General features: G+C 38.1%; 2 protein-coding genes and 1 long non-coding RNA gene across 5 annotated transcripts; 1 reads left to right on the top strand and 2 right to left on the bottom strand.

Annotated features, from left to right (window-relative positions):
• Nucleotides 1-2,233: 2,233 nt before the first annotated feature.
• LOC112561698 lies at nucleotides 2,234-11,459 on the top strand. The gene is made up of 4 exons (XM_025234313.1): nucleotides 2,234-2,562; nucleotides 6,457-6,682; nucleotides 8,148-8,258; nucleotides 9,588-11,459. The coding sequence occupies exons 1-4, from the start codon at nucleotides 2,521-2,523 to the stop codon at nucleotides 9,611-9,613; spliced, it is 405 nt and encodes a 134-aa protein (XP_025090098.1). The 5' UTR covers nucleotides 2,234-2,520; the 3' UTR covers nucleotides 9,614-11,459.
• LOC112561699 lies at nucleotides 3,113-9,580 on the bottom strand. Of its 3 annotated transcripts, XR_003098702.1 has the most exons (3): nucleotides 7,548-8,141; nucleotides 5,657-5,789; nucleotides 3,113-4,484 (listed from the first exon to the last, which is right to left on the bottom strand). It is a non-coding gene; the product is annotated as an uncharacterized LOC112561699 (long non-coding RNA). The 3 variants fall into 3 exon arrangements; XR_003098700.1 differs by lacking the exons at nucleotides 5,657-5,789; nucleotides 7,548-8,141 and adding an exon at nucleotides 8,944-9,580; XR_003098701.1 differs by lacking the exon at nucleotides 5,657-5,789.
• A 498-nt stretch (nucleotides 11,460-11,957) lies between the features above and the next one.
• On the bottom strand, nucleotides 11,958-21,811 carry LOC112561695 (malectin-A-like). The gene is made up of 4 exons (XM_025234312.1): nucleotides 21,334-21,811; nucleotides 20,375-20,557; nucleotides 17,511-17,568; nucleotides 11,958-16,864 (listed from the first exon to the last, which is right to left on the bottom strand). Exons 1-4 carry the CDS (start codon nucleotides 21,718-21,720, stop codon nucleotides 16,641-16,643), a joined length of 852 nt encoding a protein of 283 aa, XP_025090097.1. The 5' UTR covers nucleotides 21,721-21,811; the 3' UTR covers nucleotides 11,958-16,640.
• Nucleotides 21,812-22,887: the final 1,076 nt, after the last annotated feature.

Here is a 22,887-nt window from a genome sequence, read left to right as displayed (position 1 = left end):
TTCTAAATGGATATAAAAAGAACTTATTAAAAAAAAGCTTATAAAAAGAACAGTAAAACGACTGTTGTTGTTTTTTTTTAACCTGAAAGATTTCACTCGTGACAAAGACTTCACTCATGACAATTGGCAACGTGGATAATAAACCCAGTTAGCGGCCGGGCGAGCTAGCAAGGTCAGTCTTAGGTTAGTCACGCTGCTACTTAATTTAAGCCGATTGACTCTGATCAGTTTTTGATATGCACAGAGTGTACATACATGCGTCTGTGTGTGTGTGTGGCGTTTGTGAGAGGGTATGACAACTTCTATAGAATGTCCTTGAGTTTTGGTCAACATAAATTAATTTCATATTTTACATAAATTTTAATTGCATCTAACTGCGATTCACGGATTGAGTAATTTTGTCTCTGGCTTCCAGCATCCGGAGAGTCCTATTATGTTCAGCACGGTCCAACTTTTCAGCAGTAGAAGAGCGGCTCCCTCCACCACCATCCACTTCCTTACCGCAGTCTTGATCCCGGGTACCAGCCAACATCAAGAAATCTATTATAAGAACACGAAGTCCTGTTGATATCAAAGTAAAGCATGCCACATCGTAATTATTTACACACCATTTGGTCTAAATAGAATGGGTAAGGTTTTCACGCTCTGGTGGGAATGTCGAGACGCACGAGACGAGATCTGAACCCAGGACAGTAAATCCTCGCTGTTTTGGTCACAGGCTGGGGCACGAAAGAGAACCTAGAGATAAAAGCCATCTTAGTCACCAAGGAGGGGATCAAGGTCTGACGGGCGTGGTCCCCGGGGAAGCCAAAGAAAGAAAGGTAGCAAACGCTAACCTTGTGTCACCTGACCGTCCCTAGCAAGAAATGAGCCAGCATGAATTAACTACGTCACAAAATAGGATATAAGTGACTTTTCTATTTTTAGCACTGACGTCAATCTATTGACATATAAGAAAACATATTCCATGGCTGTTTCCGCCTGATTTCCTTCCAAGACATTCTCGCCCAGTAAATGATAGCTGTTAATAGTTTCCATGATGCTAATTGTTCATGCGCACAATTAACTATTTCATCGCTTCCTCTTTGTATTTTAACAGTATGCTTTTTGCTGCATAAAATCATTGAAATCTGGCAATTAGTTCTGCAATACAATACAATAAAACACAATACAATACAATACAACTTTATTGATCCCCAGGGGCAATTCAAAAAGTGTGAATTTTTTGCTGCGAAATTGAGATAAGACTCCATGCTGTGTCAGCTTCTTCATACCGCGTAATCTGACTCGACGGCTCCCTTACGATCTGGAACTCGGAGGTAAACACATTCCTGGACTTCCCATGCCCCCTTACTTCTCTCCCGACCCCATTATGCGTGTCATCGTCACGGCTTTGATAATACTACACTCCCCCACGTGTCATGAATTCACGTGTCATTCTTAACCAACAGCCCGAGGTTTTAATTTAGCTCACTCATTGGGACAAGGTGGGAGAGGAATTAGAGTAACATTCTGGAAATGGTGACAGCTAATGTTTAAATGAGTAACGAGTTAGTTCAATGAACAATAATAATTCCATTATTCTGAGATAGAAGTTGTGTTCCCGTTCAAGAGACATACATCTTTTGAAAATTCTATCCTCACAGGGTTTGGCGAAGGAAGTCATGATCCTATTTTATTTGACGTTTGAATGTTGACTTACTGTCATTTCAAATTGTTTTACTTGTGCTTTAAAAATATACACTGTGTATTTTTGTATGAATTAACAGCTGTATTTCCTGAAATTTTTTAAACAGCTGTCAGCTTTGATTTCATGGGCTAACCGTAGGGTAATATGGTGCACAAAAACGAAATGCATTACTTGCGTGGCCTTACCTGCAGTGTTCACTGCAATCTAAAGATAAAACTTTGCGTTATTAGTTACATTTAATAGTTCTCTCCCATGTTGTTTTGCCTACTGGTATCTCTTTAGGCGGGGGGACAATCATAACTACTGCAATGCTACCTCTAGACCCACCCATGCCCCAAATCCCCTTTAATCCACTTAAACGCTGTGCTCACTCATGCATGTGGTACATCATTCTTACATATTACTGCATGTACTGCGGTTATCTAGTACTTTTCCACTGGTGCTTTTTGTGGACATTCTTTTTGCAAATCTGTCTGACAGGAATATCAAAGGAGGTTGGGAGGGTTCAGCAAATCTGTCACGGTCTACGGGTTGCTTAAAAGTCTGTTATAGGAGAAGTTCGTGAAACACCCGGCTAGTTCAGACATTGTGTAACCTCTGTCAACCAATCAGTGACTTGTGTCGCCGCTTTGCACACTCATGAAGGATCCTCACTGAAGGTCTGTTGAACAAAGCGCACGAGCGAGCGAACAACTAACGGCCATCGGCTGAGCATTTAAATGCCCACCTGTCCGTCACTGTCCCACACGCTACACTTCTCCCTGATCGACGACACGACTCCACCTGGAGGAAGACACTTTGACAAAGACCTTTTTTAAGCATCAGTAGTGATGGACTCCAGCAAGGCAGCACGTGTCTTCTTAATTGTATTTGTGAGTACTCAGTGCATTATACTTTTATTGTTTATTGTCTAAATTATAGTTTTCGGATTGTCTTCTTTAAAAGATGGGGCTTCACAATAAGAACTTTTTTATCTTTGGTCGGATGTTTATAACTATGTATATTTACATGATTATACGGGTTTTTGTGTGCGTCCTGAGTACCCGTGTGTATGGGCGTGCGCACATTTGTGTGCGTATGTGTGTGATTTTCTTTTTTGAGGTACCTTTTACAATTCTGATTTTTTTTTTCTCCGCTTGCACGTGTTTGCTGTCTGTATATTTCTCTACACCAGCTGGTTTGGTTTGTGAGCTCTGAACGAGGTCCCTCTAAAAAATATGAACAGCTATGACTCACATCGGTTCACACAGATTCAAAAAATGGGGATCAGTCCGTGGACTGAAAAGAACAAGTTTAGTTTATGAAAGACTGATGAATGATATAGGTGTCAACTAGGATTATTTATGGCTATCGTGACGCACGGTCCCAAACCCCACACCTATCTCTCTCTCCACACACACAAACCGAAAAAGACAGAGAGAGGGAGAACTAAAACTTTACGAACATAAGAACACTACCTTTATACTCGGGTGTCAAATACAACAATGATACCAATCAACAAAACTTTTTACACAGCAGTCAGAATCTTAAGAACTATATCACTATGACAATGGCAGCTGTTGACATTTTTTGTTTGCATTTTATCACTCTACTCTGACACTCAATGTATGGTAAATGTACATTCCCACAGAACGAGTAATCTGAGGTAATTGTGTGTTTTTACAATACCTACACAGATACTTGTCTTGTAAAGCATCAACAATCCATCAAAAAGTGTTCAGCGTCTTCAATATTTGCACAGAATTAAGAAAAGTATTTATAGTAAGATATGACAAGTATTTTTCTGGCTGCAACAGAGACTTGAACGAACGGCATTTTGAGAAGCGATCACTGCTATTCAGTTAACTACATCAATCCTGCTTGTAACAATCCACCATTCTTTGAAGATTTTCATAAAGTTTTTGTTTCACACTCCTTTCTTTACCGAGACTTCAGAGAATCCTCATGGTTCAAAACATTCTGTAATCAATCCTGTTCAGTATAGACACTCGCTACCAACCCACTAAGCAGTAGAGGATGTTTACTCCTTTCACACACATGGATGACACTTGACATCTTTATAGTCATCGACTTCGTCGTTATGACCTGAAGAATACCATTAACAAAGTGAAGCAGCATATAAAATCAGCCTATATCATTTTTCAAAACACAGAGAGAGAGAGAAATGGAAAGCAAAGAGTTTCAAGGGACGATTTCTTATTTCAAATCATCGTAAATGTTAAAGCAGCTTCTGCCTGTCTCATTGCAGATTGCCTCTAAGAATCTCCGACACAGGCCTCAAACTTGCTTACAAATATTAAAATCGCTTCTCTTCATAGGAAGTATTAATAGTTCTATATACATATAACAATATATTTTCCACGAGCAGCAATCGCCTATTTCTGTGGAACAATTCTTTTTCCCCTGCCAGTTAACTTTTTCCCCCCTTAAAAAATATATATCCTAAACGAAGGATCTACCGTTTTATGTGGTACAGTAAATAAAGGCACTAGCCTTTTGGAAAAAGTTTGCTCGGGCTGGGTGAGCAATGGGCGGGAGTGGCGGAAAGTACATCGTATGCGAATACTGGGGTCTCGCACCTACCCCAACCCCAAGAGGTGAGAAATACCGCGGCTGCACTTTTGGCGTGCATGCACTACGGTCACCCCAGGCAAGGACAAGAGGTTCCAGCCGCAGTCCTCCTTCGTCGGTATATTTCAAGAGGACGTGTGACACTGGGCGGTAACTCCATTTCTACGTCATTTCTCCTCCTCCTCCTCAACCTTCTCCATTCGCTGGTCTTGTTAGCGATGCGCTGAGAGGAAAGCAAAAAAAAAAAAAACCCATGAAATGCAGGTGCATTGTCTGTGGAACAGTCGTAAAAGTACTTGTATATATGTTCTGTATATACATATTTTTTTTCTAATGCATTTTTGTTCGTGTATATATGTTTCCTTCCTTGGAGACGCGCCACGTCTAAAGTGTATCACCAGACAACAGACAAGCTAGCGCATGTAATACTGGAAATACGCTTCGTTTGAAAACGAGTTTCAATCAGTGACAGTTGCATAATTTAGAAAATCCTCGCGCATGCGCCAACTACCAATCACGTCTGCTATTTTTTGTGTCTGCTCTATGACTGATCAACAACGATCAATCCACCCATTCTGGCTGTAAACGCTTACAATATTTTTAATTTCACTTGTGGTTTTTTTTTAATAAATTTCTGGTGCAAGCAGTGTGTGCATCGAACTTTAAAAATTAGATGTTTATTTGACATGTTTGTTACTGCGCATTTACACGACGCGACAAACGGAAGTGTCGTGGCCTCCCGCCGAGCTCTCGACCAGCTGAGACAGTGCACGTGAACTAATAACATGGCTTGGTTACGTTTAGCTCATTAACATTATTTGTTGATATATTACCTCCGATGCACCCTTTCCTACTCGACACCGAGTCTGCCGGACTTAAATGGGCGAAATGAGTGCGGACCTGTATATATTAAAGGAATATTTTCCCCGCTGCTTGGTGACAGGTGAGTCGATCTGCTGGGAATGCGAATCTGGTGGCTTAGAATGGCGTTCCACATGAGTCACTACAAAATCAAGGTCAAATATTTTGCACAGATGATCCCTCTCAAAACTTCAGCAAGGTTATATTTCTTATTTCAATTTGATCATGAGTGCATTTAAATGTTTTTTTTCCCTTTGGATTGTTTGTTTAAACGTATATTATCACAAAAGAAGAAAACTCTATAGAATTACTTCCTTTCTTCAGTCCATTCGGGAGCTAACCAGCATGTAAGCACCGAAAATATAAATAGTCTCATTAAAATAACATACATATAAAAAGAAAAAGACACTGAGAAACGATGCACATTTACAAATAAAGGTGTCATAATTTCGGTGAATCTAAAAGGAGAAAGACGAGAGAAGGCTACATTCTGAATTCTTGTTAGTGCTTGTGCCGGGGACAATAATTACACACCACAAGTACAGAAAATCCTCCGAGATTAACTTGGACTTTTACAGGTCATATGTTGACTATCGGGGTTTGTTTTGTGACTTCAAGATCCCATTTTTCTTCTGGGCCATAGCTGCCTCCGAAGTTGCATTACCACCTGCGCATAGATATTGCAATATTCTTACAGCAGAAGAAAATTCAACATACTAGAGGATAAGCTGGAATTTTTTTTGCAGGTGAAACCGTAGAGTAAATATTAATTTGCTTTATTAAATCTCATAAAATCTTTTATAGGGACTTGTTATCTTAGATGAATGGCGACCACAAAGTTGTAGTGTAAGAAAGTATTTCGAGCATTGCATAACACAGTTCTCAAATCCGTTCTGACTTTTGTTGTTCCCCAGGCCAACGAAAGGGAATGGAGTTGAATTTCCCCTGTTTGCGAACAGTGTCAGGGTTATGCCAAGGTGACAATGCTTGCTTGTAACGAATACTTGTACAGACCTCATCATGTTAACCATGTGTATCCCAATACGAAAATTTCAGAAGATATCACTTACGACCCACGACAGCCGAAAAAAAGTTGGTGTATGTGTGTGCGCGCGCTCGAGCATGTACCTCTGCAGGCGTGGGAAGGGTAAAAGTGAACAAGAGTATCATTTGAAAACAAATCTTGCCTTAGACACGCTTCATCATGTCCATCTTTTTTTTTTAAGCCTAGCGTGCTAGCATAAAAAGATTGATATGAGCATTACAATAAACATAGGGTCACAAAAGGAGGACGCCATCTTGCATTTCGTGTGACAACCGGTCTTGGTTAACAGGTGGCCCTCCTAACGGTGGTTTGTCTGACGGAGGGATGCGCGATTCCACACAAAGCTAAGCAGCGCAGGAGCAAGAAGCCAGCGGTCATCGTGAACCAGGAGGTCAAGGAGGTCAAGAAAGTGATTTGCTACTCGGGGGCCGACTGCATCAAGCGCCGCCACTGCGTCCGAGGAGCAGCGGATGACGACTTCGGCTACTGTCAGCCCTTCCTTCGGACCGGCCACGGTAAGTGAGAAAAATTCACGCGCCTTGCAGGGCCCCCTTAAGCGTCAAACACGTGAAAATGTCACTATAGTTGGTCAACCAGGTCAGCTTCCCGAGTTAATAAAGTTAGTCAAACACTTTAGTTTCACTAGCTTACACACATGTTAACGCCACAAGTTTTCAACCACATCAATAAAAATTTGTGCGACAGCATGAATTCTCAGCAAGACGATGAAAACACATCCCACAAGAAAGCTTAAAAAAAACAAAAAACAAAAAAAAACAAACAAACATAACACTTTCTGCAGTCCTGCCTACCCTACAATCAAGAATGACAATCAATCTGACTACCAAACACTTCCCCAAGGATGATTACCCTGGGGATCAGCCTCCAAACTACACCGGACAGAGTTCGCTGCTCCCACAAGACAGAAAACACAGGACTGTCATAAACGGGGAAGAAGATTTTAGAAAAGTTAGAAATATCTTCCTCTTTACAAAGTAATAATAGTTTTTTTTTTACGTTTATTAGTCTCGCAAATAGGGATGCACATCAAAAGCGAGTGAAACTCGGTCAGTACAGGTATGTAATATGTTTTGGAGTTGCTTTGATATGCAAGTAAACAGACTATCCCAGAACACTAAGGCGTGAAGGCCTTCGCTACCCTTTACATGGGGAAGGGTTGTTTTGTACTTGTGTCTAAAAGTAGGTCGCAGTGCAATGTATGCAGTGGAGGTGAGGGAGGGGTATTTTATGTACCTGGTTTAGAGGGCTATGATGTGTATTTATTTTCAGCTAGGTCCCTCTTTCAGAGAGAATCTTATGTTAAGAACTATGACAATACCTTAACAACATCCTTCAGTTTCCATTAAAAAAAAAACCAACCTTGTGACGGCAGTAACACCATGCGACTGCTATCCTTTTCCCCTTTATGAACCACCCTTTGGCAACAGCTATAGTGACCCTTTGGCTACACACAAGGTGTTGGCGACTAAAACATTGCTCACCTGTTCAAGTTGAAGCTGGTAATAACCAATGTCTGCAGAGTAGAACACCAGACCCTAGAATTAAAATTCTACTCTCCTGAAGGACAGATACATGACGTGGCTAAAGACGATAGAAATTAATATAAAGCTTTATGGAAGCAAGAGTGACTTGGGGGCCACTGGGTTATTTGTCTTAAAGTTTGGCATAGAATAGTTTGCAGGGACCGAAAAGAAGAGGGAAAAGAACAGCAATAACAACGAGAAAAAGAACAAGAATCAGAAAGCCCAGTTTAGCGCAGTGTTTGAAAAATAATAAGAAAAAAATAGACAAATAAATCTGGAAGTCAACGGGTTTTGAAAGGTCATCGTGAAGCCTGACTTCGGGGATGGCAACATCAATAAGTCAATAACGTGTGGCTTTAAAACTGTTCAGTAATTGAGGGAGATGTTAGCTGGCAGTATGGCTGAGTGATCATTCAAAAGCGTGTTGTGTCTACAGTGTGCACTGTACCAGCGTTTACTGCAGTCAAGCCGCATGAGATCGTGAACGAGAGGCGCTGTGGAGTCGGCCTTGTATGCACGCGAATGGGTCATCGAAATTACCCCCACGGTGAGTTGTCAGTAAGGGCAAGCTATTCAGATAAGGCGAATTCGTTTAAGTCAATTTTTTAAACTAAAAAACAGATAAAGAAAATTTATTTTTTCCCACTCTACAACCTTCCTAAAAAAAAAAACGAATCCCTTCATCGCTGAACATTCCTTGGGTTGTGCAATCATCTGGTACGAGCCTCGGTGGATAAAAGTTTGCAGTACCCCTTCCTTAGCCTCCCTGATATATTCAGAGGCCCTAATTCCGAAGTAGGACGTATGTACTTCAGAGCGTACTTTACCTCTACACAAGCATTGAGCCCCTTCTTAACTGGACGAATATTTGACCAAGATTGGCAAAGTTTTACATAAATCACATGCACATGTCTGATTTAGAAGAGCCTTACACAAGCCTTCTGTAGAAAAATCTGTGGACAGTACGCAAGACAAACACTTCGATAGATTATCAGCCAAAATCTTGTATCATATTTCACGACCCCGCAATATTTTCATCTCATAACTATCGCTGACAGCTTTACCTCTCCTTCAAGAATACGGCCTCGGACCAAAGAACTCTTTTACCTCATCTTCATTATAGGTACTCCCGACCTCGGTCAAATGCTTCGCTATTTTTCCAAATAATGAATTTTTCAAATCGAATCTTACTCGCAGTCTGAGTTCTGGTCTAAGGCCAAAATTCGACTTACATGTTCGAGAGCAGCAAAGGAAGAGCGTCACACGTGGAACACCAGTGACTAAAAGTAGCTGCACCCTCACTGTTTGCAAGAACTCCTGACGTTGACTACCGTCAGCGAAGCGCTGTAGATGTCACACATCATGCATGTATAAGAAAAGCAAGAATAAGATAAACTCGTCAGACAATTTTTAAAAAATGCACATTTTTTCTGTTCTCGGTTTAAAAAAAAAAAACTTTAAACGAACAATCACTTTTCAGAAGTATATGGTTTGCTGCTGACTTCCGATGTGTCCCTTGAGAGGGAAGATATTTCTCCTCCTGGTCTTACTAGAAAAAAAAACCCAACCAACCAGCCCACCCACCCACTGCAATATCCTCTTAAGACACAATTAACGTGGCCAGCATTGATATATGTATGCTTTATTCACATTCTCTCTTAGCAAACTGCTCCCAAACGCGTCTGCTCTATAGCTGACATTCTTTTGTCCGCCTCTTTGTTTCTAGCCACACTGCATCCGCGACAGGGTTACAGGTTACTATCCTCACCACAGACTTATCGAAGTTTGTGATCCTCTGAGTGTCAAATACCTAAGAAATATATTGTTTTGTATTTGTGTTGAGGCAATTTTTAAATTTTGTTTTATTGTGTTTCAGAAAAACATTGCACCAGCTTGTCATAAAGAAAACATTTTCTCGCCTAACCATGACTGCTGAACAGCCAAACCTCATCATCAGTTATAGATGTGCATAACATCTGTATAAAAACACATTTTCATCACAACATTACTTTTTTTTTTATCTTTGGAGCCACTGTTAACTTTTTATTGTTATATGGGGTACATGGATAGAGTGTGTGAATGTGAAGAGATGAATGTGTATGCGTGTATGCATCCATCATAGCCATACTTTTACCTGTATCTTCGCTTTGGTAGGATATCTTCAATTCATCTTCAAGCTGGTTTGATTTTCTTTTTTTCCTTGGATGCACATCCCAGAAACTTTATCAAGTTTCTTTGACTGTTAAGACAAGTGTAATGTGTTCTCATTCTTATTTTTGAATTTACCATTTTACACTTTCTAACTTAATTGTTCGCAAAAGCAATAGCATATATTTATTCGACAGATTTTAGTTGACTGTTCTCAGCCATGTACTCTCAATGTAAAAATTAATTATTTTCTTTAATTATATATATTTACCTTAAAATTTATTTTTCCTGCATTTCCTTGGTATTTGTTTTCCTTGCACTAAGGATTAATTTACGTGACTTTTGTTATTATCTTCTAGCATGATCTTCAATTTTCATTTAGAGCTGCAGTACTATCGTCTGCTGAATGTAAGAAATGCGCATGCGCAGTACGACCGATTTTGCTTCCCATGGAACGAGAGTATTTCGGCAATTGTACAGCGCATGCGTAGTATACACTCATCGATGGTTGGAACGGAAGTAGAGGTTTAGTCTGTTAGCCACTGTTAGTTTCACATAAACGTAAAGAGATGACTGGACATGATCGCTGTTATTTATAAACTGTCGCAGCGTAAAATTTAAAAAATGGCAGGAGAAAATTTAGTGTCATGTTTTCCCAGTAAAGTAAATGCTTAAAATCTCGAAAGACAAAAATTGTGGTTGGAAATGATACAAATTGAGAAATGGAGACAGATCAATGTGCACTTTCCTGTCTGCCTGAAACTCAGCTTTCGCGACAACGTTCTCTCGGACGTAATCCATTAAGTTATATGTATTTAATGTTGTTATCGTTTGCACAATCTGGGTATAACATTGCTTCCTAGATATGTGACCTAAACAGTGACATCTTTGATTTCAATATCATTATATCCCTATGTTGTAAATTATTGCTTACATATAGTATGCTGTATTGCTTGACTTTTGTTCAAGTGTCTGTTAAAGTGAATGATGTGGATTTTCTGTTAGCATTCCTTTTATTTTAAATGTCATTGGTTTACTTTCCGTTTTATTCTTTTGCTTAATCAGATGGGAGCAAATTAAAAGAGAAACTATCGACTTTAAAAAAACACACACGTACGCCTGCACTCCCACCCAACATCAATATATAGCTCCACAGTGTTGCACTCATGGTTACTGTTTTGAATGGTCACAACTGACAGCTTAAACCCACAATGCAATGTGTGCTCTGTTTATCTGCATGGGCCAACAAGCTATGCATAGAACTTTTTGTCTCAGCATGAATGTCTAATTGCCTGAAATCGAATTTTGTGAACTTTTCGCCAATCCTTCAAGGACTTGAAATAATTTACCATTTCTCACTCTATTCCGACTTAAAGTTGACTGGGTAATTTATGAATTCATCAAAAATGGTCCAGATAACTAATTTTTTTAAAATTAAGTAAAAATAAAATAATGAATAATATGAAGTCAATGGTTTATATTAACAATATTTTGTGATTTTTTTCCCTTTTTATCTGAAACCCAAAGTGTAGCATTTGAACAATGAAGAATGCTGTTTGTAATAGAAACGTTATACAATAAAAATAATTATACCAATAAATTTTAACAACTTGTTTTAATTTGCACTATTTAACTGAATATGCAAGGAAAGGGGTGGGTGGAGGAAGGACTAAACTGTACACAAACATCAGTTTGTATGAAATATCCTCCATTTAACTTTGTCCATGCTACTCGACTGGGATGAGAGCTCTGGGGAGCTACCTGGACAGGGCTCCGAGCTCAGAGATTGATAATTTGTTGGTGTTTTACTGTAAGCAAGCAAGGGTACATCACTGCGACCCAGTCAATAGGGGCCACATCCAATGACAAGATGTGGGATGAGTATCGGAGGTGACATCTGAATTCACAATGCCACCTGGACCGTTCATAGTTCAAAGACTTAAATGTGTGAATGAATGCATGGAAGAAGACGCCGTTTTAAATGGAAAGGAGGGAGTGACAAGGAGTACGATGGAATGAGTCGGATAGCTTGGGCACTTTTGGGTGGGTCTAACCACTGGCTACCCATTTCGAACGAATAAATAAATGAAACACAGGGTGCAGGAAACTCATCAACATAAACTGTTTATTATTCCAAATCGTCTTCCACAAAATTGTACAATAGTTTCAATCACCACTTTTGCTGACATGGCGTTCCACAAACCAATTAACCTTTACTTTTATACCCGTCAAGATCACTCTTGGCGTGTAACCTTGGACAAAAGCAAGCAAACAAGCATTACAACCATGCCTGACCACAAAAAAAATAACTTCAAAGAAACAGTAGAAGAGATAGCCCATATCAGTACTATACCGATCTTAAGCCTCCACATAAATAAAGCAGTAAACGACTTTATTAATAAATCCTATGTGTGATAATTAAAAAGTGAATTTTATCACTAGATATAAACCCACTTGAAAGGACATAACAAAAGCACCTTCAAAAAATGAAAAAAGAAAAAACACACACGCAGAAACAAGTGTAAAATAAACCCTCTAGTACAAAGAAAAACAAAACTTAGAAGTAAGGCATTTCATCCAAACTTTATAATTAAATTTTTTATAAAGATTTCATGCTTTGGAATTGTACCTCATGGCACACAAATATGTCAATCATATTCTCACCTCAATCAGAAAAGTGCATTTCTCCCAAATTTACTTATATCTTCAGCACAACAAAACACATTCAGTCAAAAACAAATAATTGGTACATATATTACAAACTATGCAGTGTTATGGTAAACAATTTTTTTTAAAGAAAACGTTTAGATATCAGGAAAGAATGAAAAGAAGACAAGTGAATCATACAAGAGGTTATCTGAATAAAATGCTGAGTAAAACTGAGAACAAAGGCCAAGGTGGTCCAAAATATTAGCTCATTTTGAGCATTGATTTCAAGACTTCACTGTTCTCTTCTTTACATCTCCGTCATTAGAAGTCAACTAAAACAACTTGTCTTGTAATAGATACAAAAAGATATTTGTAATGAAATGAAAACAAAGTCGAAACAAGACTCTGGAAGATTATCGACAAATGAATAACTGGAAAGAAAAGAAAGCTTAGAAAAGTGAAACCATGAGTAAAGGGAGAGAAATATGGAGGCACCCTGATAATAGTATAACAATGACATTCAACCACAAAAATACAGCCACAGATCAAACAAGGGTTGATATCTGCTGAAAAATAATGTAGCATTTTAAAAGTGCCTACCATATCTTTTCATATATCAACAAGTCTTCTTCATTGTAGTATTAGAAAAAAATGTGGTGATCAGAAAAGATAAACATTCCTTCAACTCTGTTTAGAAATAAGAAGAGTACAGCGAACTCTACAAAGATAAACGAGGGTTACTAAAAACAAATCTTCCAGGAAAAGCAAAATTCTTTAAGTCTTGAATTAGTCAACTACAGAGCACACATGTTTGGGAAATATATATCCCCCAAAATATGCATAATCAATCACAGAAAGTCAAAAATGTACACTTTGAATAGCATTCATACAAATGTGAACTCAAACAGTTGCTGGCCAACAAGCTCATTCATTTACTGTTTTATGTTAAAAAACCATAAATATTAAATTCAATATCATGACAAATCAATCATTCTTTTGCTAATTTCACTGCAGAAGACACAAAAGTCAGACCTTATAAAAAAATTCATTAATTATTTTTTCTGAATAGAACTGAGAAGCATGAAGCTGTATAGATACAAAACAAATGCCATATTTGAAAAAAATTAACTATGCAAGCTTCCTAGTTTCTATTGTAACTTACACATAATATTTGTTTGCCAGCAATAGCAATACTTTATTCATATTATTTAGGTATCAGCTGTAGTCTTGTTGAGAGGATTTAAAATTATTGTCACTCTATGAAAGCTGTGCGTCATCAAGAGATATTACTGGATGGACAGATGAAAGACAATGCAGCTAAAAGGCCTGTGATAAGTAAATCACACAGGAGCTTGTGTGACACAAAATGACAGAAAGAGAAAGAAATAGAGTAAGGGGAGCAATGCAATTAAAAACTGATGATCTGCATGTACACACCCTTTCAAGACATTAACTATATCATAAATATGCTTTTGTGTAAGATATATCTTTCCAATGGCAAACAATGACAAAAGAAAAAGGTAAGAACACCATCCTCAAGATGCAATGCAAAGAACGAGAATGAGAAAACTGGGAGAGCATCTTAACTAATGACCATAACTATCATATAGGGCAATTTATTTTTAATTATAGAAACAAAGAATGTGAAAAGAAGATGGGCACTTTGCTAATTACTTTCCTATTGCAAATAATAATAAATAAATAGAAAATAAATAACAAAATAATAAAAAGTGGTTTGTGTGGGAGATAAAGAATGAGACACATGGTCATATTCTGTTGTCATCTATTGACTTGAACATATTCCATCAATTTCAGTTGGAGCATTCTATGTCAGTTTCTAATTATGACTATCAATGAAATGCTCCTTTAGTGCTGGGAACAAACATTTTTGTACTTTAGATTTCAACCTTAATGTATAACAGTTCTGCTCAACTCAGCACAAGAGAAGCAACACTGACTAGCATTTTCACTACAAAGTGTGTAGACTGCAAAGATGTTTACAAGAAAAACCCACTTCTAAAACTGAAGATAAAAGGAGGGCATTTTTAGCATAAATATCATCATCCTATTGTCAAACAGTATGCATAATTGAATAAAAATGAAGCAGCAAACTAACCTTGAGGCTGAAAGTATTTCACATAAAATATAAGTGCTTCAAAACACTCATATATTTAAATACGATAAATAAAAATGTAATAGGATTTCTGTATTCTTACTACCTCTCTTTAGAAAAAAGAATCTTTAAGATAATTCAGCTCAACACCACTTCATGGATATACTCTTTACAGTAATAAATATGAAAGTAGAAATATAGAACTGTGTATTTTCTACCGAAATGCATTTGTTTCTTTTCTCCACATTTAATTTTCAACAGTGAGAGTGAAAGAATAAGAGAGAAAAAGAACATAATATTTTGACAACTTCTCAAATAATATTTAAAAAAAAAATGACCCTTTGCCACATTTACTGATGTGGCATAAAACAGATATTCAGCAAACAAGATGCTAAATCTGGATGCCTGTCAACAAGCATTAAATGTATACCCAGGTCAAAGTCCAAGTGAGACATCACTGCCGTAAAAAAGGAAGCAAATTCTACATACAGAACACAAGAAACAAATCAATTAAGCAGCTTTCAAAACTCAAAACTGATTTTATAGTCCAACCCACTTTTCTCATTTTCCACATACAAGTCATGCAAAAGAATTTGTGTAACAAAAGTAAAAACTTTGGAAGGTGAAGGGTATTCATTTCTGAGCATTAAAACACTAACATAAATCATTTAAGAAAATAAATTGTTGAAAGATATTTTCTGACAGAAAAGAAAACTGTAGGATTCTTTTATTAAAGAGCTACTGAGTTCTTGTGATTTAATCAACCACTAATATAATATTAACTCATGTTCTACAGATTCTGGAGTTCATTAATCTCATCTGCTGAGCCATGCAAGAACAAAAGGGCAAATGACCTATTCCAGTGGTAACAATTTGTCTCTTTTTCCACCCTGGTAAACACATCGTTGACATTGTCAAGGTTTCACTTTTTAATAATTTTGCAACAATCATTATTTTTTTTCAAATATTTGAACATATCATCTCTCCAGACACAAAACAGCACTAAAAATGATACTAAACACCAAAAAAAAAAAAAAAAAAAATTCCACAAACACTGCCAGTTTCGAGTTCTCAAATAATGTCAATTACAACTAATGCAAACCTAATTTTAAAGTTTATGATTTAACACTAGAAAATATGCAAACAAAATTATGACTGTATATATAAGAAAGTGTCCGCATGATTACACCACTCGTGTAATCATCACATTATAAAACATTTATGAATAGGCACAATGCTGTCGCGTGTCTGCTTTTTTAGATTTTAAGAAAACATTTAATGTGTCTAAGCTGGTGAGCTGCAATGTTTTTATCAGATTTTTTATAATTAATTAATTGGTATCTATGCTTAAAGCATTTCACAACTATGAAAACGTTGGTCTAACAGCATAACTAAAACATCTTAATAATACAAATCTTATGTTACAAATATATAAATTATGTAATCATAAATTTAGAACTGCATCAGCTGAATTGAGATTAAATAAGAACTGACATGTTTTCTTAAAATGATCATTCAGATTTGTCCGTCCCTTGAATTTACATATGAAAATGCCTAGTCACACTCACCCTCCAAGCTTTAAAATTAATACATGTGCACAGAACCATAGTACAACAAACAGCAATGACAGTAAATTGTGCTTATTAAAAAAGTTAGATGATGAAGTTTTTTACCTTTCAAATGTAGTCGAAATGCACAGTTATTAAGTGGAAAAGGGGAAGATTTTAATCCAGTCCTGCCTTTGACAAGAGATATAAAAGGCAGAACATTTAATTTTTCCCTTATTAAAAAAAATAAATAAATAAAATGGCAAAAAACAGCGTAAAGACAGGCAGATTTGCAGACTGGTAGACTACAGAAATAAGTTTTACAGACAAGTAAACAAAAAGAGACGGATGGATGTGGACAAACAGACAGAATGAAGAAATGGCTGGGGAATGGGTGTTTGACTTCAAAATTTAGCTATCCTTAGGTCAATTCTTAACAGTAAAAATAAACAGCTCCATATCTGCATGACTTTTACAATTTGCATAAACAAAATAGGAGAGGAATGAATGCTCCAATAGCCACAAACACAGGCAGAAGCATTGTGCTTGTATCATCAGCAGCGTATGGATCTTTAGCCCGTGGGCCAGATGGACGGCGCTGCTTGGACGGCTTGTTATTTTGAGATTCATCATCATCTTCTTCTTCTTCTTCGGGTGGCGTTTCTCCACCAGCAAGTTGGGGCAGCTTTGGAATATCTGATAAAGGAAATTTTACAGTGAAAATATTTACAGTGTATACCCTAATCTTGATGATGTCAGCCTTAACAGACTCTAAGGTCTCAAAGAAACCCATTTGTAATATCCAATGCTAAGCCTAGCCCAATAGCAGATGTTGCTTATATTAATCATCCCCTTGCCAGAAAGATGTTTATGCACTGCACGTACTAAGTGATTTGACAGGTTTTTAAAAGCTTCCAAGACCCCACCAACCCAGACAACCCACATACTCCCAAAACACTAAATAAAAAAAACACAAATATTCAAATAATATAGATAATATCAGCTGAAGAGCTGAGCTATCTAAAAAAACAAGCATAAAAATATTCACCAAAGGCAAACACAAATTTTATTCAAAATCAAACAAGCAATTTAATTAAAGACAACCAAAATTAAAAGCCATCTTCTTCTTTATGGTCTTGACACTGATGTTTTCAATTGTGATATCAGAATATGCTGTAATCATAGCAAAAAGTTTAACTGCCTTAACATCTTACATGCACATTTTTGCTTGATTAACAACAGATCTAAAAGTAGCCTTGCCTTTAAATATTTCATATTTTAAGCCATTCAAGGAATCCTAAATAAAATGTAAACTGTCAGGACAAAAACAAAGATTAGTTACCTTCTACTGTGCCTTTCACCACATAAATAGCATTGACTTTTGGGTTGTCCAAATCTCCCTTTAAAAAAAAAAATCCCAAATCAATATATTAGTAGGCAGTATCCAGAGAACATAAAGTGTTTACAGGATCTTACTAACTTTAATCTTTACAAATTCAGTAAGCAGTTATTAATGACATTAGTTATAGTAGGCAAAAGTGGGTCCATACATTCAACCAGCAGAGGGATGGGAATAAGATATAACAAACAAGTAGTTGGTTTGGTTTGGTAACTCCGCCTGGAAACCTCCCGAGTAACCTGCTGGTCCCAAGCCTGGATGAAGGAGGGCTGGGCGTGGGGCTAGCAACCCCACCCTCTAAAACAACCCCTGCTACAAAAACCGCAAATTTAACACAAGCACAACGACAGCCTGGATGGGAAGATCCTTCTTTGGAACAGCCTATGATGCGTGTTGGCTAAAGCCCTCAGAAAGTCAGCTTGCTGACCCATCTTCTCACAGCCATGGAAAAACCAGGACAGGGACCTGGAACATCAGAACCCTATATGAGAGAGGGAAATCAGCCAAGGTAGCCCAGGGAATGAAGAACTATGACATCAAGCTCCTCGGCCTGTGCAAGACAAGATGGAATGGCAGCGGCCAAGCCAGACCAGACTTTTGTCAGGGGAGACTATCATCTACTCTGGACATGAAGACCCTGACGATGACCACACACAAGAAGTAGCTGTACTGATGACATCAGAGGCTGCGAGAGCACTAATTGCATGGGAACCAGTTTCCACATGACTCATGTCAGCCAGGTTCAACTCCAAAGGAAGAAAGATCACTATCATCCAGTGCTATGCACCTACCAATGCAGCTAAAGAAGAGGAAAAGGAAGACTTTTCCAACTCCCTACAAGCGCTGGTTGATTGTACTCCAAAACAAGACCTGAAGATCCTAATGGGCAACGTGAATTCCAAAGTTGGAAATGACAATACAGACAAAGGACGCATAATGGGGAAAGAATGTGGGCAACTGCAATGAAAATGGTGAGCCGCTCACAGATTTCTGCTTGTAGTCAGAGGCACAGTTTTCCCACACAAAACCATTCACAAGAGCACTTGAACTTTACCAGATAGACATACAGAAAACCAGATCGATCACATCACCATTAATTGCCAGTTTAGAAGGAGTCTGCTGGATGTCAGGGTAAAGCGAGGCACAGACACAGCCACAGACCACCACCTACTCGTGTCAACTATGAAGATAACACTGGGGTTTTTCTATGACTCACCTGACAGACCGCACCACAAATTCAACGTGTAGTTCCCTATCATGCAAAGACCACATCGCTTCACTACAGAATATTATTGAACAGTTCATCAAATGGCAGTCACCACTTTACATGACTTTTGTGGATTTTGAGAAGGTTTTTGACTCCGTAGACAGGGAAACCATCTGAAAGTTGATACAGCACTACGGATTTCCACTGAAGTTCATTGCCATCATCCAGCAGCTGTATGAGGACTCAATATTCCAGGTGATCCACAATGGAAAGCTGACTGACCCCTTCGCAGTGAGGACTGGAGTGAGGCAAGGTTGTATGCTCTCACCGACAATCTTACTGATTGTCATAGACTGGATCATGAGAAGAACAACCTCTAAAAGCATTTTGGGTGTTCAATGGACCATTGATAACCATATTTGTTGGACCTTCGGATAATGAAACTGCAACAGGAGAGTGGGAACTGAAAAAAGAGGTTTTGGTCTGACAAACAATGGAAGTGACCCATCACTTGGCAGAGTTGTCTTTATTTTTACTCTGCAATCAAGGCCATTACGCCCAAAGCAGGTAGAAAAGTGAGCTTACATCGTGTCCCCTTTAGGTGACATTTACTGCTTCTGAAATTTTGATTAAAATAATGTGTCCGTTCTTGTAAACCACGATGTTGTTATCAAGTTTTTTTCAATCATTATTATGACAAATATTCATGGCTGAGCAAAATCAATCAAGCCAAACAAAAAAAAAAAGCACTTTTAAGAAATATAGTTTTATGTAAAGAACAAATGAATGTAAATTTACAGGTGCATCAATGTGTGTATGCCTATGCTGCATCATATGCATGAATGCACACACATACACATAGCTGTATCTTTCCTTAATCTCAATCTCGAAAGAGTTACTTGCAAGAATTAAAGGGAAAGAGAAAAAAATAAAATGGGATCTAATGAATGGAACATTTGCCTTAAAAAATAAAAAGTGGAGAGAACAGTAAGACAGGACTATGTTGCTCTGCAATAGATGCTTTTACCCTTTGTCTAGGCCTCCTTCCTCATCCTGTTCCTACCCCCACCTCACACATGCATTTTGCCTTCTATTCAACACCTCCATTTTCAGTTCCATGGTTTTTCCCACGAGTCTTTCACTTGTTTCACCGTATCCAATAACATGTTTACAATAACAAGCTCTTCTGGGGCCTACATTTTACACACACAATGCCTACCAATCAATCAAACTTTCCAAGCACAATCCACACAATTTTCTTCCAATCAAAAGTCAGCAACTTAACAAGGCAAAAGCTGAAAGCAACTAGAAAAGTTGCAAAATCAATATCACCACCTGTGCCCTAATCTTTCACCTTGATTTTAGCTAAACAATTATATCAACCTAGCATCATATGTTGTTTCTTCCAACCATAAAATCAAAATTATTTCACACTGCTCATTTAATATTATAAAGAGCATTTCCCATACATGATTTTGCAGTGTACATAGCTATTGTTCTTAACTAGTCCTTTACCCTTGCTTATTTAAAAAAACACCAACACATTTTTTTTAAATCTGAGAAATATTCACATTAACTAAATAAATAAGAAATGGCTCACCTTGACAAACTCAAGACTGATTTTTTTCCCATCGATCTGAGATGTCTCACCATTCACTCTGAGTTTTCCTCCTTTAATAGAAAAAGGCACAATTTCATCATGGGCCACGCCCCGACCCACCTTTGCAAATATGTCTAGCTCACTGACAACTGTGTGCTCTCCATTTAGAACAACATCAAATACCTGCAAAAATACAATAACATTGTTCTGAGAGGTTAAAATGATTATGTGCAAAAAGCATGAAAGTCTTTACAACTGTTTCTGACTGGTTAAATAAACATGGTTTTTTTTGGGGGGGAAAGAAAATAATGCCTGCATGTCATGATGGAATTTTCAAAAGAAGGCAAGTGGTAGAACTAAAGGTACAGCTACTTATTGCCATGTAAAACACTTTTGCATTAGTTAAAAGTACTTTAGAGCATCATAGATGTAACAATTCAATATGTCTTCCTTCAACTTAAATGCCATTAACTTTTTTTATTACACCAGATAGGCTATGTAAGTTTTGAATATTTGAGATGGAAGTCTCATGAAAGCAACCAGCTACCCTTTTTGTATGATAACAGCTCTTGAATCTGTTGTGTTAAGTTCACTAATAATGATATGTATATATGAAAATGAATATTAACTCCTTTATGATGGTGCATATGGAAATTGTGTAATAGAAGTCGCGTACAAGTACTTCCAGATAATGGTATGGAAACCACAAGAAAAAGAATGCAGTAAAAAGCTCATATGTTCATACAGAGACTTTATAAATCCTTTTCAAGAAAAGTCCAGAAAGTGAATTCCCGTCCCGCATTTGGTACTTTCGTCTCTAATTGAAAGATTCAATCATCCTACCATTAACAGTTTGATTTCCCATCTACACAAACCAAGAATGGAATATGGCGATTACATCACGTATATGGATTCTAAGTCATTGGCAATGGAAACGTCGTCGTCGAGTTCTACCTTACCTTTTGATTAGGTGAGGTAAACCACACTTCACTGAACTTCATGACCAACACATAATCCCCATCTTTCCATATCGGTATATCATAACTGAATGTAGAAAGATGATAGCGCTCGGTCTGATAAAGAACCTGGTCCTGTGGAACAACTCTTTGAATTATTAGATTTTTTCCGTACTCGGACGCAAATCCGACCTCTAAAGGATCCGCCTGGTAGCGTATGCCATGAATGTCTGTGTGCGCCTCACCGCCACAGTTCACAGCCCATATAACGTCGCCGATACCAACGGCATTAGAAAGCAAACAGAAAGCTAGGACTGAACTAAACAAAACATGTTTTTGCGAAGCATTTTGCAAAAAGCGACGAAGCACTGAGCTGACGATAGAAAGCATGTTCACGTTTTGGTTCTGCCGGCTGCAAACGAGGAAGTGACGGACACAGCGAGTACGCTTGCGTAGTCCATCGATCTTCCCAAGGGAGATTATTCTTAATGAAACTATTCCATTTACTTCTCTTAGTCCACGTAGACTTAGGGCGAACACTCTCTACGCTCGTCTTTTTTCTTGATTAATCCTTGCTCTTGCTCACCTTCTTAAGTACAGATAACCCTACCTGTTTGCCGCTAGTAATCATGCAGTCTGCATTTCTGGGTGGTCAAAAAAGAAACTCGAATATGAGTAAACCACGAGATACATTGTTAAAACATTTTTCTCTTAACACAAACATGCACACACTCCAATTAAAACAAGGTGAGGATAAACATCCGTTAAACAACCTAGCATCTATGTTCTACATAATTCTCAGTCACTTTTAAAAAAGATTTTTAGTCATTTTATTAGATTTTATTAATTCTGTCAAAGACGGCTATAGACAGCACGTGTCTTGCGCATGCGTTAGTTCCTCTTCGTGGGGTTTGCTATTTGTTAGATGACAATTTTATTGCACGGAGAAGTGGCCACTTCAGGGATTTTGCAGTGGTTTTGCCACAGTGTGTTAACATTTTCCCAACATGCACAATCCCAGCCTTCCTGGTCCTGATTGTCCTCTTAGTCAACTCGATAAAGGCAGACGGACTACGGATAGCCAACGAGAAGCATACATACTGCATGGTCTCGTCATGTATTCGCATGTGTCTATCCTTGTTAGCCCCTTAAAATTTATGCTGTTATTATGATTCCTTTAATATACATAATCTTGCTATTTAAAAATAAACTCCTGTAGATTAATGAATGTTGAGTCTTGCTGCAGGTGGCTAAGGCTCACGCTTTGAAGGGACGGAGCGCGCGAGTGGTCTTTTGGTTGTTTGACACCCCACCATCGGATCCGGTCCTAGGCGTTGAGATCATGTCATTCCAGCTGCCTCCGCTCTCTGTGGACTGATATCCTCCATGTCTGTCTGAGTCTCCCAACCCTGCGCCGCCCCTTAGGGTTCCAGCCCAGATCGGCTTGTCTCGTTGAAATAGTTGCGTGTTGTCTATTATTAATTTCACAAGCAATGTTAAATCCTACAAATGGCATTCCTATCGACGAAATATAGCACTGCTCGATGAACAATGCGT

This window comes from Pomacea canaliculata, linkage group LG4 (assembly GCF_003073045.1).
Source record: "Pomacea canaliculata isolate SZHN2017 linkage group LG4, ASM307304v1, whole genome shotgun sequence".
Taxonomy (NCBI): Eukaryota; Metazoa; Mollusca; class Gastropoda; order Architaenioglossa; family Ampullariidae; genus Pomacea; species Pomacea canaliculata.
The sequence above is the reverse complement of the archived record's forward strand: the minus strand, read 5'-3'. Positions and strand labels throughout refer to the sequence as shown.